Here is a 13,594-nt window from a genome sequence, read left to right on the forward strand (position 1 = left end):
CATAAGATAAACAAAAATATAACAATTGTTGGTAAACAAATATTACAATCGTAAGATAAACAAATATTACCATTATTAGTAAACAAATATTACAATCATTAGTAAACAAATATTACAATCATAAGATAAACAAATATCACAATATTAGTAAACAAATATTACACCATAAGTAAACAGATATTACAATCATAAGATAAACAAATATCCCAATATTTGTAAACAAATATTACAATCATTAGTCTCTCTCTCTCTCTCTCTAGGTCGTCCTCAGACGAGCCTTCCATCGTTGCTTCCAGTCATCCCGATTCTCCATACATTAGTAAACAAATATTACAATCATAAGATAAACAAATATTACAATTATTAGTAAACAAATATTACAATCATAAGATAATCAAATATTACAATCATAAGATAAACAAATATTACAATCATTAGTAAACAAATATTACAATCATTAGTAAACAAATATTACAATCATAAGATAAACAAATATCACAATATTTGTAAACAAATATTACAATCATTAGTAAACAAATATTACAATCATTAGTAAACAAATATTACAATCATAAGATAAACAAATATCACAATCATAAGATAAACAAATATTACAATAATAAGATAAACAAATATCACAATCATTAGTAAACAAATATTACAATCATAAGATAAACAAATATCACAATCATTAGTAAACAAATATTACAATCATAAGATAAACAAAGATCACAATATTAGTAAACAAATATTACAATCATAAGTCAACAAATCTTCCTTCCTGCTCCTGCATGAGCAGGCTGCCCTCTTGTGGTCGCACTGAGTAAATGCATGTAAGTCCACTACGTGCAGGCTCGTCACACTTTTGGTTGATTACACTTTTTAAAAATTGATTTCTTTATATTCTCCCCGCAATTATTCCACGAATGTAAATGTTCTTAAATAAACATGAACTTTGATACAATGCACTGTAGTCTAGTTTATAAAAGACAGTAAATCACTTTTTACACATTTTGTTACAGAAAATGGAATACATTTATTTTTGTCCTCAAAATTCTACACAAAATACCCCATTAAGCCAGAGTGAAAACGTTTTTTTTTTTTTTTTTACATATATTTAAATATTTTTCAAATAAAAAAACTAAGAAATAACATAAGTATTCACAGCCGTGAAGATGACAAGTGAGCGCAGGTGCATCCTGTTTCAGCTGATCATCCTTCAGGTGCTCCTACACCTTAATTGGAGTCCACCTGCGGTCAGTTCAGTTAGTAAACACCTGTCTATATGTGACGTCAGCACTTGACAGAGCACAAACCAAGAAGGAAGTCCAAGGGAAGGTCTGTAGACCTCCAAGCGGGGATCGTATCGAGGCACAAATCCAAGGAAGAGTACAGAAAAATATCTGCTGCCTTGAAGGTTGTAATTGTTGCCAAATGTTTACTTGTTTCCTTTCCTTAATAAGTCCAGGTTAATATTTCCTTTTTTTCCATCTTACTTGTCTTTTGCAGAAGATGAAGTTTGTCCTCTTACTGACAGTCCGCCTGTATAGTCACTGAGACAGGCTTTTTGAGGTTTTTATTTCTAAGAAATGTGCACAAAGCTCTAAAAAGACATCTTCACATCGTCATTATGGGGTATTGGGTGTAGAATTTTGAGGACTTTACTCCACGTTGTAATAAGGCTGTAAAATAACAAAATAATAATAATAATAATGATCAATTTCACTTACAAGGCGCCTTTCTGGGCACTCAAGGACACCGTACAAAATCAAAACAATAAAATCAATGTTGTCCAAAATGTGGAAGAAGTGAAGCGATGTGAATACTTTCTGGATGCAGTGTAGCAAAAATAATGTACAATATTAAATACTACTACTACTACTAATAATAAATAATTCTGAATGATATTCATAATTGTTTACCATGATTTCATTTCCTTAAGACTTTTAATAAATTATATATATTTTAAGAGAGGTTATTGAAACTTAATGCAGAATTTATTAGAAGTGTTTAACAACTCAAAACATGACAGAAGAAAAATGAGGTAACTTGAGTGATGTACAAACATCATATTGAAGTAAAAATGTGATGTGAGGGGCAAAAAAGAAGAAGCACTTTTTTAATAAGGCCAGTCAGTCAAAGTCATGCGAAAAACGACAACTATTCAAATTGTTATTTCAACTATTGGACAAACTTTTGCTGAGTTTACATTGTGTGACACAAGTAAAGTGGATTGGATTCAAGGAAAGGCAAGTTTTGGGAGCACAAATCGTACACAAGGTCATTTTAAGTACTTCAAATACAATCATAAATGAAAATGACTGCAGTATAATAAATAGAATATATAAATAAAAGTAGTATTTGATGAAGAGGCAGCCACAAATGACATGTTCTTGAAATGGATTTGTCTTTATGTCCTCCCGACTCGAACCACTAGATGGCAATGTCGGCCTTGCAGTACGAAGGCTCCAATTGGGCGAAAGTATTTGGACCACGTTGGAGCGTCCGTAGACGTGTTATAAGTAGACGCAGCATTGGCTGCTGTGGCGCGAGAAATTGGGCCGCCATCTTGAAGTGGTGATGAGGAGCCGGCGAGCAGCCTAAACTGACAGTTGACAGGTAGACAACAAAGATGCTAAACTGACAGTTGACAGGTAGAAAACAAAGATGCTAAACTGACAGTTGACAGGTAGACAACAAAGATGCTAAACTGACAGTTGACAGGTAGAAAACAAAGATGCTAAACTGACAGTTGACAGGTAGACAACAAAGATGCTAAACTGACAGTTGACAGGTAGAAAACAAAGATGCTAAACTGACAGTTGACAGGTAGAAAACAAAGATGCTAAACTGACAGTTGACAGGTAGAAAACAAAGATGCTAAACTGACAGTTGACAGGTAGAAAACAAAGATGCTAAACTGACAGTTGACAGGTAGAAAACAAAGATGCTAAACTGACAGTTGACAGGTAGAAAACAAAGATGCTAAACTGAGAGTTGACAGGTAGACAACAAAGATGCTAAACTGACAGTTGACAGGTAGAAAACAAAGATGCTAAACTGACAGTTGACAGGTAGAAAACAAAGATGCTAAACTGACAGTTGACAGGTAGAAAACAAAGATGCTAAACTGACAGTTGACAGGTAGACAACAAAGATGCTAAACTGACAGTTGACGGGTAGACAACAAAGATGCTAAACTGACAGTTGACAGGTAGAAAACAAAGATGCTAAACTGACAGTTGACAGGTAGAAAACAAAGATGCTAAACTGACACTTGACAGGTAGACAACAAAGATGCTAAACTGACAGTTGACAGGTAGAAAACAAAGATGCTAAACTGACAGTTGACAGGTAGAAAACAAAGATGCTAAACTGACAGTTGACAGGTAGAAAACAAAGATGCTAAACTGACAGTTGACAGGTAGACAACAAAGATGCTAACTGACAGTTGATAGGTAGAAAACAAAGATGCTAAACTGACAGTTGACGGGTAGACAACAAAGATGCTAAACTGACAGTTGACAGGTAGAAAACAAAGATGCTAAACTGACAGTTGACAGGTAGAAAACAAAGATGCTAAACTGACAGTTGACAGGTAGAAAACAAAGATGCTAAACTGAGAGTTGACAGGTAGAAAACAAAGATGCTAAACTGACACTTGACAGGTAGACAACAAAGATGCTAAACTGACAGTTGACAGGTAGAAAACAAAGATGCTAAACTGACAGTTGACAGGTAGAAAACAAAGATGCTAAACTGACAGTTGACAGGTAGAAAACAAAGATGCTAAACTGACAGTTGACAGGTAGACAACAAAGATGCTAAACTGACAGTTGACGGGTAGACAACAAAGATGCTAAACTGACAGTTGACAGGTAGAAAACAAAGATGCTAAACTGAGAGTTGACAGGTAGAAAACAAAGATGCTAAACTGACACTTGACAGGTAGACAACAAAGATGCTAAACTGACAGTTGACAGGTAGAAAACAAAGATGCTAAACTGAGAGTTGACAGGTAGAAAACAAAGATGCTAAACTGACACTTGACAGGTAGACAACAAAGATGCTAAACTGACAGTTGACAGGTAGACAACAAAGATGCTAAACTGACAGTTGACAGGTAGAAAACAAAGATGCTAAACTGACAGTTGACAGGTAGAAAACAAAGATGCTAAACTGACAGTTGACAGGTAGACAACAAAGATGCTAAACTGACAGTTGACAGGTAGAAAACAAAGATGCTAAACTGACAGTTGACAGGTAGAAAACAAAGATGCTAAACTGACGGTTGACAGGTAGACAACAAAGATGCTAAACTGACAGTTGACAGGTAGAAAACAAAGATGCTAAACTGACAGTTGACAGGTAGAAAACAAAGATGCTAAACTGACAGTTGACCGGTAGACAACAAAGATGCTAAACTGACAGTTGACAGGTAGAAAACAAAGATGCTAAACTGACAGTTGACGGGTAGACAACAAAGATGCTAAACTGACAGTTGACAGGTAGAAAACAAAGATGCTAAACTGACAGTTGACAGGTAGAAAACAAAGATGCTAAACTGACAGTTGACAGGTAGAAAACAAAGATGCTAAACTGACAGTTGACAGGTAGACAACAAAGATGCTAAACTGACAGTTGACGGGTAGACAACAAAGATGCTAAACTGACAGTTGACAGGTAGAAAACAAAGATGCTAAACTGACAGTTGACAGGTAGAAAACAAAGATGCTAAACTGACAGTTGACAGGTAGAAAACAAAGATGCTAAACTGACAGTTGACAGGTAGACAACAAAGATGCTAAACTGACAGTTGACAGGTAGAAAACAAAGATGCTAAACTGACAGTTGACAGGTAGAAAACAAAGATGCTAAACTGACAGTTGACAGGTAGACAACAAAGATGCTAAACTGACAGTTGACGGGTAGAAAACAAAGATGCTAAACTGACAGTTGACAGGTAGAAAACAAAGATGCTAAACTGACAGTTGACAGGTAGAAAACAAAGATGCTAAACTGACAGTTGACAGGTAGAAAACAAAGATGCTAAACTGACAGTTGACAGGTAGAAAACAAAGATGCTAAACTGACAGTTGACAGGTAGACAACAAAGATGCTAAACTGACAGTTGACGGGTAGACAACAAAGATGCTAAACTGACAGTTGACAGGTAGAAAACAAAGATGCTAAACTGACAGTTGACAGGTAGAAAACAAAGATGCTAAACTGACAGTTGACAGGTAGAAAACAAAGATGCTAAACTGAGAGTTGACAGGTAGAAAACAAAGATGCTAAACTGACACTTGACAGGTAGACAACAAAGATGCTAAACTGACAGTTGACAGGTAGAAAACAAAGATGCTAAACTGACAGTTGACAGGTAGAAAACAAAGATGCTAAACTGACAGTTGACAGGTAGAAAACAAAGATGCTAAACTGACAGTTGACAGGTAGACAACAAAGATGCTAAACTGACAGTTGACGGGTAGACAACAAAGATGCTAAACTGACAGTTGACAGGTAGAAAACAAAGATGCTAAACTGACAGTTGACAGGTAGAAAACAAAGATGCTAAACTGACAGTTGACAGGTAGAAAACAAAGATGCTAAACTGAGAGTTGACAGGTAGAAAACAAAGATGCTAAACTGACACTTGACAGGTAGACAACAAAGATGCTAAACTGACAGTTGACAGGTAGAAAACAAAGATGCTAAACTGACAGTTGACAGGTAGAAAACAAAGATGCTAAACTGACAGTTGACAGGTAGAAAACAAAGATGCTAAACTGACAGTTGACAGGTAGACAACAAAGATGCTAAACTGACAGTTGACGGGTAGACAACAAAGATGCTAAACTGACAGTTGACAGGTAGAAAACAAAGATGCTAAACTGACAGTTGACAGGTAGAAAACAAAGATGCTAAACTGAGAGTTGACAGGTAGAAAACAAAGATGCTAAACTGACACTTGACAGGTAGACAACAAAGATGCTAAACTGACAGTTGACAGGTAGAAAACAAAGATGCTAAACTGAGAGTTAACAGGTAGAAAACAAAGATGCTAAACTGACACTTGACAGGTAGACAACAAAGATGCTAAACTGACAGTTGACAGGTAGAAAACAAAGATGCTAAACTGACAGTTGACAGGTAGAAAACAAAGATGCTAAACTGACAGTTGACAGGTAGAAAACAAAGATGCTAAACTGACAGTTGACAGGTAGACAACAAAGATGCTAAACTGACAGTTGACAGGTAGAAAACAAAGATGCTAAACTGACAGTTGACAGGTAGAAAACAAAGATGCTAAACTGACAGTTGACAGGTAGAAAACAAAGATGCTAAACTGACAGTTGACAGGTAGAAAACAAAGATGCTAAACTGACAGTTGACCGGTAGAAAACAAAGATGCTAAACTGACAGTTGACAGGTAGAAAACAAAGATGCTAAACTGACAGTTGACGGGTAGAAAACAAAGATGCTAAACTGACAGTTGACAGGTAGAAAACAAAGATGCTAAACTGACAGTTGACAGGTAGAAAACAAAGATGCTAAACTGACAGTTGACAGGTAGAAAACAAAGATGCTAAACTGACAGTTGACAGGTAGAAAACAAAGATGCTAAACTGACAGTTGACAGGTAGAAAACAAAGATGCTAAACTGACAGTTGACCGGTAGAAAACAAAGATGCTAAACTGACAATAGAATTGCTTGTCAATGAAATTAATTACATTTAAAAATGTCATACTTGAATAACATAAAGTTGAAATAAATGATGAAGATAAAGATTGTAAAAGCCAACAGGGGTAAAAGTTATAAAATATAATATAATATAGTAAAAGTTACAAAGTATAAGACAATACTTTCTAAACTGTATAATTGTAACCAGGAATAAGTCTTCAAGTAACAATATTCAAATACTAACATTGTTGGGTAAGACAGAATTTGCTTTTATTCTGAATCCAGTGAAACAGATTGGTGGTTTTAGCTGATATAAAGACTTTCAGGTGTTTATATATATTTATGTTGAAGTATTTGGCAGACGCTTTTATCCAAAAAATACATATAAAACAATCAGTGTAAACATGATCATTTAAGGGAAGAATGTAGTAGAAAATATCAATACAAAGTGTCAAGACACAATAAACTCTCTGCTGCTGCAGCAACATAGATACAGTCTATAAGATGTATAGATATCTAATGTATTCATACATTGTTTATGTAGCATGTATATATAACCTAATCATACTGTTTGTTCAACCTCAAAATAGCTGACTGCGTTTTTTCCCCCTTCTCTGGGATTATATTCCCAGTTTTGATCTCGGACGTCTGGTCACTTATAGAATATAAGAATATTCTATTACTGTTAAGCAAACTATGAATAATAAAACATGTGTCCTTTATCATAGCTACACATATGAGAAAAAAGCGGGTGAAAATCAGTGGTATTCAGTGAGGTAAGATTAATTAAATGCGCTGACAGTTCATTGCTCCTGCCAAATGAATTGCACTGAGTGGAGCGGATCACCACTCCAAGATGGCGGCCCAGATGTTGTTTAGGCCCGACGGTGTTGTTTAGTGTGGTTTCACTATATGGCACATGTTTATGACAGTGTTGTTTAGTGTGGTTTCACTATATGGCACATGTTTATGACAGTGTTGTTTAGTGTGGTTTCACTATATGGCACATGTTTATGACAGTGTTGTTTAGTGTGGTTTCACTATATGGCACATGTTTATGACAGTGTTGTTTAGTGTGGTTTCACTATATGGCACATGTTTATGACAGTGTTGTTTAGTGTGGTTTCACTATATGGCACATGTTTATGACAGTGTTGTTTAGTGTGGTTTCACTATATGGCACATGTTTATGACAGTGTTGCTTAGTGTGGTTTCACTATATGGCACATGTTTATGACAGTGTTGTTTAGTGTGGTTTCACTATATGGCACATGTTTATGACACTGTTGTTTAGTGTGGTTTCACTATATGGCACATGTTTATGACAGTGTTGAGTAGTGTGGTTTCACTACATGGCACATGTTTATGACAGTGTTGTTTAGTGTGGTTTCGCTATATGGCACATGTTTATGACAGTGTTGTTTAGTATTGTTTCACTATATGGCACATGTTTATGACAGTGTTGTTTAGTGTGGTTTCACTATATGGCACATGTTTATGACAATGTTGTTTAGTGTGGTTTCACTATATGGCACATGTTTATGACAGTGTTGTTTAGTGTGGTTTCACTATATGGCACATGTTTATGACAGTGTTGTTTAGTGTGGTTTCACTATATGGCACATGTTTATGACAGTGTTGTTTAGTATTGTTTCACTATATGGCACATGTTTATGACAATGTTGTTTAGTGTGGTTTCACTATATGGCACATGTTTATGACAGTGTTGAGTAGTGTGGTTTCACTATATGGCACATGTTTATGACAGTGTTGTTTAGTGTGGTTTCACTATATGGCACATGTTTATGACAGTGTTGTTTAGTAAGGTTTCACTATATGGCACATGTTTATGACAGTGTTGTTTAGTGTGGTTTCACTATATGGCACATGTTTATGACAGTGTTGTTTAGTGTGGTTTCACTATATGGCACATGTTTATGACAATGTTGTTTAGTGTGGTTTCACTATATGGCACATGTTTATGACAGTGTTGAGTAGTGTGGTTTCACTATATGGCACATGTTTATGACAGTGTTGTTTAGTGTGGTTTCACTATATGGCACATGTTTATGACAGTGTTGTTTAGTGTGGTTTCACTATATGGCACATGTTTATGACAGTGTTGAGTAGTGTGGTTTCACTATATGGCACATGTTTATGACAGTGTTGTTTAGTGTGGTTTCACTATATGGCACATGTTTATGACAGTGTTGTTTAGTGTGGTTTCACTATATGGCACATGTTTATGACAGTGTTGTTTAGTGTGGTTTCACTATATGGCACATGTTTATGACAGTGTTGTTTAGTGTGGTTTCACTATATGGCACATGTTTATGACAGTGTTGTTTAGTGTGGTTTCACTATATGGCACATGTTTATGACAGTGTTGTTTAGTGTGGTTTCACTATATGGCACATGTTTATGACAGTGTTGTTTAGTGTGGTTTCACTATATGGCACATGTTTATGACAGTGTTGTTTAGTGTGGTTTCACTATATGGCACATGTTTATGACAGTGTTGAGTAGTGTGGTTTCACTATATGGCACATGTTTATGACAGTGTTGTTTAGTGTGGTTTCACTATATGGCACATGTTTATGACAGTGTTGTTTAGTGTGGTTTCACTATATGGCACATGTTTTGTTCAGCAGTAGTTTGTTGCCAACACTACTAAATAGACATTAACACCACAAATAGAATGTCATCCCTTCACGCTACATCCCCAATTGTTGTCAAAATAGTGTTTTTAAAATTCAGTGTATAAAAAAAACAGTAAAAAAAAAATTCAGTGGAAAAATTTAGCGTAAAAAATGTCAGTGCAGAAAATAACTGTATTAAAGTTCATTGTATGAAGGAGTTATGGTGTAAAAAATGTAGTGCAGAAAATATCAGTACAGAAAGATTCAGTGTGAAGAATTTTAGTGTAGAAAATATTTTTGTATAAAACTTCAGTATGAAAAATGAATTCAGTGCAGAAAAATTTAGTGTGAAAAAATTCAGTATAAAAAAAATGAATGTAAAAATAGTGCAGAAAATTCAGTGTAAAAAAATTCAGTGCAGAAAAATTAAGTACCAAAAAAAATTGTGTAAAATAAAAGTGTATAATGATTCAGTATTAAAAAAAATGCGGTGGAGAAATATTCAGTGTAAAATAATTCAGTGCAGGAAAATGATGTGTAAAAAAAAGTCAGCAAAGAAAATTTAAGTGAAGAAAAATTCAGTGCAGGAAAAATTCAGTTGGTGCTGAAATTTAAAAAAAATAATAATAGTGTATAAAAATTCAGTATAAAAAATCAGTGGACAACTATTCAAAACGCACGGCTCACTAGTTTTTATTCCATGAAACCATCAGCATAATTTCATGTAAAAAAAAACAACAAAAAAAACAATTCAGCTCACAAAATTCCATCCATCCATTTTCTACTGCTTGTCCCTTTCAGGGTCAGGCGGGGTACACCCTGGACAAGTGACCACCTCATGGCAGGGCTACATTCACACACGAGGGCCAGGTGCCAATCAACCTATCCCCACCCAGGTGCATGTCTTTGGAGGTGGGCGGGGCCTATCCCCAGGTGCATGTCTGTGGAGGTGGGAGGGGCCTATCCCCAGGTGCATGTCTTTGGAGGAGGGCAGGGCCTATCCCCAGGTGCATGTCTTTGGAGGTGGGCGGGGCCTATCCCCAGGTGCATGTCTTTGGAGGAGGGCGGGGCCTATCCCCAGGTGCATGTCTTTGGAGGAGGGCGGGGCCTATCCCCAGGTGCATGTCTTTGGAGGAGGGCGGGGCCTATCCCCAGGTGCATGTCTTTGGAGGTGGGCGGGGCCTATCCCCAGGTGCATGTCTGTGGAGGTGGGAGGGGCCTATCCCCAGGTGCATGTCTTTGGAGGAGGGCGGGGCCTATCCCCAGGTGCATGTCTGTGGAGGTGGGCGGGGCCTATCCCCAGGTGCATGTCTTTGGAGGAGGGCGGGGCCTATCCCCAGGTGCATGTCTTAAGAGGTGGGCGGGGCCTATCCCCAGGTGCATGTCTGTGGAGGTGGGAGGGGCCTATCCCCAGGTGCATGTCTGTGGAGGTGGGCGGGGCCTATCCCCAGGTGCATGTCTTTGGAGGAGGGCGGGGCCTATCCCCAGGTGCATGTCTGTGGAGGTGGGAGGGGCCTATCCCCAGGTGCATGTCTTTGGAGGAGGGCGGGGCCTATCCCCAGGTGCATGTCTGTGGAGGTGGGAGGGGCCTATCCCCAGGTGCATGTCTTTGGAGGTGGGCGGGGCCTATCCCCAGGTGCATGTCTGTGGAGGTGGGAGTCAGCCTGAGTAGGACCCACACACACACACACACACACACACACACAAAGAAAAAAGTAAAAAGAACATTTGTGTGTCAGGACACAAATGAACCTCCTGAGAGTCCTCCTGACACTTCGATCACACATTTGTTGTTTGACTTCAAGTACATGACTGAGAAAGAATGACACACACACACACACACACACACACACACACACACACACACACACACACACACACACACACACACACACACACACACACACACACACACACACACATGTGCATTTATGGTGTGTGGTCACTTTCCTGTTGCAATAGTTACTAAACAGGCTTCGCTGACATTTGACAAACCTGCTGTTCAACAAGACCAACTTTGATTTGCATGTTGTTCATTTTCCCCTTCCAGCCACATACCACTGCCAGGAGTCATGTGTGCTCACTAAGTATTCACACCGCACAACATTAAGGGTGTTGTTTTGTCATGACACTATAATTGCCTTTCTGTTGGTGTTCTTCTGTGTTTAGTGCTTGTTCCTGTCCTGCGCTCTTATTTTGGTGGCACTTCCTGTTGCGTTGGTGTTTTTTTCATAACTACTTCACACATGCCTTCAAGCACTTTTCCCCTCACCTGTTTTCTGTTGGTGGTTAAGACTACGTAAGTTAAGGACTTTGTTTGGAGTGGATGTTCTTCGTGTGGTCGCTCTTTCCTCCTGCCGTGAGTTTTGCTGTGTTCCAGCATTCCCTGTTGTTGTTTGCCACCTGTCAGTTTTTGCATAGCCCTCCTTATGCCTTCCCAGCAGCACTCACCTTTCTTTGTTTTCAGCATCGTTAAATACTTTTACCTGCATCTTGCCACTAATCACTTATTTTAATGTTGTCATCATGGTGGTACTTAATGAATACTTAGGTCTACTACACTACTGTATTTAATGTTGTCATTATGGTGGTACTTAATGAATACTTAGGTCTACTACACTACTGTATTTAATGTTGTCATTATGGTGGTACTTAATGAATACTTAGGTCTACTACACTACTGTATTTAATGTTGTCATTATGGTGGTACTTAATGAATACTTAGGTCTACTACACTACTGTATTTAATGTTGTCATTATGGTGGTACTTAATGAATACTTAGGTCTACTACACTACTGTATATAATGTTGTCATTATGGTGGTACTTAATGAATACTTGGGTCTACTACACTACTGTATTTAATGTTGTCATTATGGTGGTACTTAATGAATACTTAGGTCTACTACACTACTGTATTTAATGTTGTCATTCTGGTGGTACTTAATGAATACTTAGGTCTACTACACTACTGTATTTAATGTTGTCATGATGGTGGTACTTAATGAATACTTAGGTCTACTACACTACTGTATTTAATGTTGTCATGATGGTGGTACTTAATGAATACTTAGGTCTACTACACTACTGTATTTAATGTTGTCATGATGGTGGTACTTAATGAATACTTAGGTCTACTACACTACTGTATTTAATGTTGTCATTATGGTGGTACTTAATGAATACTTAGGTCTACTACACTACTGTATTTAATGTTGTCATGATGGTGGTACTTAATGAATACTTAGGTCTACTGCGCTACTCTATGTTGGTCATTATGGTGGTACTTAATGAATACTTAGGTCTACTACGCTACTCTATGTTGGTCATTATGGTGGTACTTAATGAATATTTAGGCCTACTACGCTACTCTATGTTGGTCATTATGGTGGTACTTAATGAATATTTAGGTCTACTACGCTACTCCATGTTGGTCATTATGGGGGTACTTAATGAATACTTAGGTCTACTACACTACTGTATTTAATGTTGTCATTATGGTGGTACTTAATGAATACTTAGGTCTACTACACTACTGTATTTAATGTTGTCATTATGGTGGTACTTAATGAATACTTAGGTCTACTACACTACTCTATGTTGGTCATTATGGTGGTACTTAATGAATACTTAGGTCTACTACGCTACTCTATGTTGGTCATTATGGTGTGTACTTAATGAATATTTAGGTCTACTACGCTACTCCATGTTGGTCATTATGGTGGTACTTAATGAATATTTAGGTCTACTACGCTACTCCATGTTGGTCATTATGGTGGTACTTAATGAATATTTAGGCCTACTACGGTACTCTATGTTGGTCATTATGGTGGTACTTAATGAATATTTAGGTCTACTACGCTACTCCATGTTGGTCATTATGGTGGTACTTAATGAATATTTAGGTCTACTACGCTACTCCATGTTGGTCATTATGGTGGTACTTAATGAATATTTAGGTCTACTACGCTACTCCATGTTGGTCATTATGGTGGTACTTAATGAATATTTAGGTCTACTACACTACTCTATGTTGGTCATTATGGTGGTACTTAATGAATATTTAGGTCTACTACGCTACTCCATGTTGGTCATTATGGTGGTACTTAATGAATATTTAGGTCTACTACACTACTCTATGTTGGTCATTATGGTGGTACTTAATGAATATTTAGGTCTACTACGCTACTCCATGTTGGTCATTATGGTGGTACTTAATGAATATTTAGGTCTACTACACTATATGTTGGTCATTATGGTGGTACTTAATG

The 13,594-nt window shown here is 37.3% G+C and overlaps 1 protein-coding gene across 6 annotated transcripts in view; it reads left to right on the top strand.

The window, feature by feature from the left end:
• Positions 1-1,282: 1,282 nt before the first annotated feature.
• The window catches only part of lonrf1 (LON peptidase N-terminal domain and ring finger 1), a 60,395-nt gene continuing 48,083 nt past the window's right edge, over positions 1,283-13,594 (top strand). Inside the window, exons 1-3 of one of the 6 annotated variants that reach the window (XM_062026267.1) lie at positions 1,283-1,417; positions 1,510-1,572; positions 11,375-11,407. In XM_062026267.1, the coding sequence (XP_061882251.1) occupies positions 11,397-11,407 (11 nt within the window). In that variant the 5' untranslated portion in view covers positions 1,283-1,417; positions 1,510-1,572; positions 11,375-11,396. Of the gene's footprint in view, positions 1,418-1,509; positions 1,573-10,147; positions 10,237-11,374; positions 11,408-13,594 lie in introns of those variants that run through there. The other 5 variants (XM_062026266.1, XM_062026262.1, XM_062026263.1 and 2 more) reach the window with 5 other exon arrangements.

This window comes from Entelurus aequoreus, linkage group LG18, assembly GCF_033978785.1.
Source record: "Entelurus aequoreus isolate RoL-2023_Sb linkage group LG18, RoL_Eaeq_v1.1, whole genome shotgun sequence".
NCBI classification, from domain to species: domain Eukaryota; kingdom Metazoa; phylum Chordata; class Actinopteri; order Syngnathiformes; family Syngnathidae; genus Entelurus; species Entelurus aequoreus.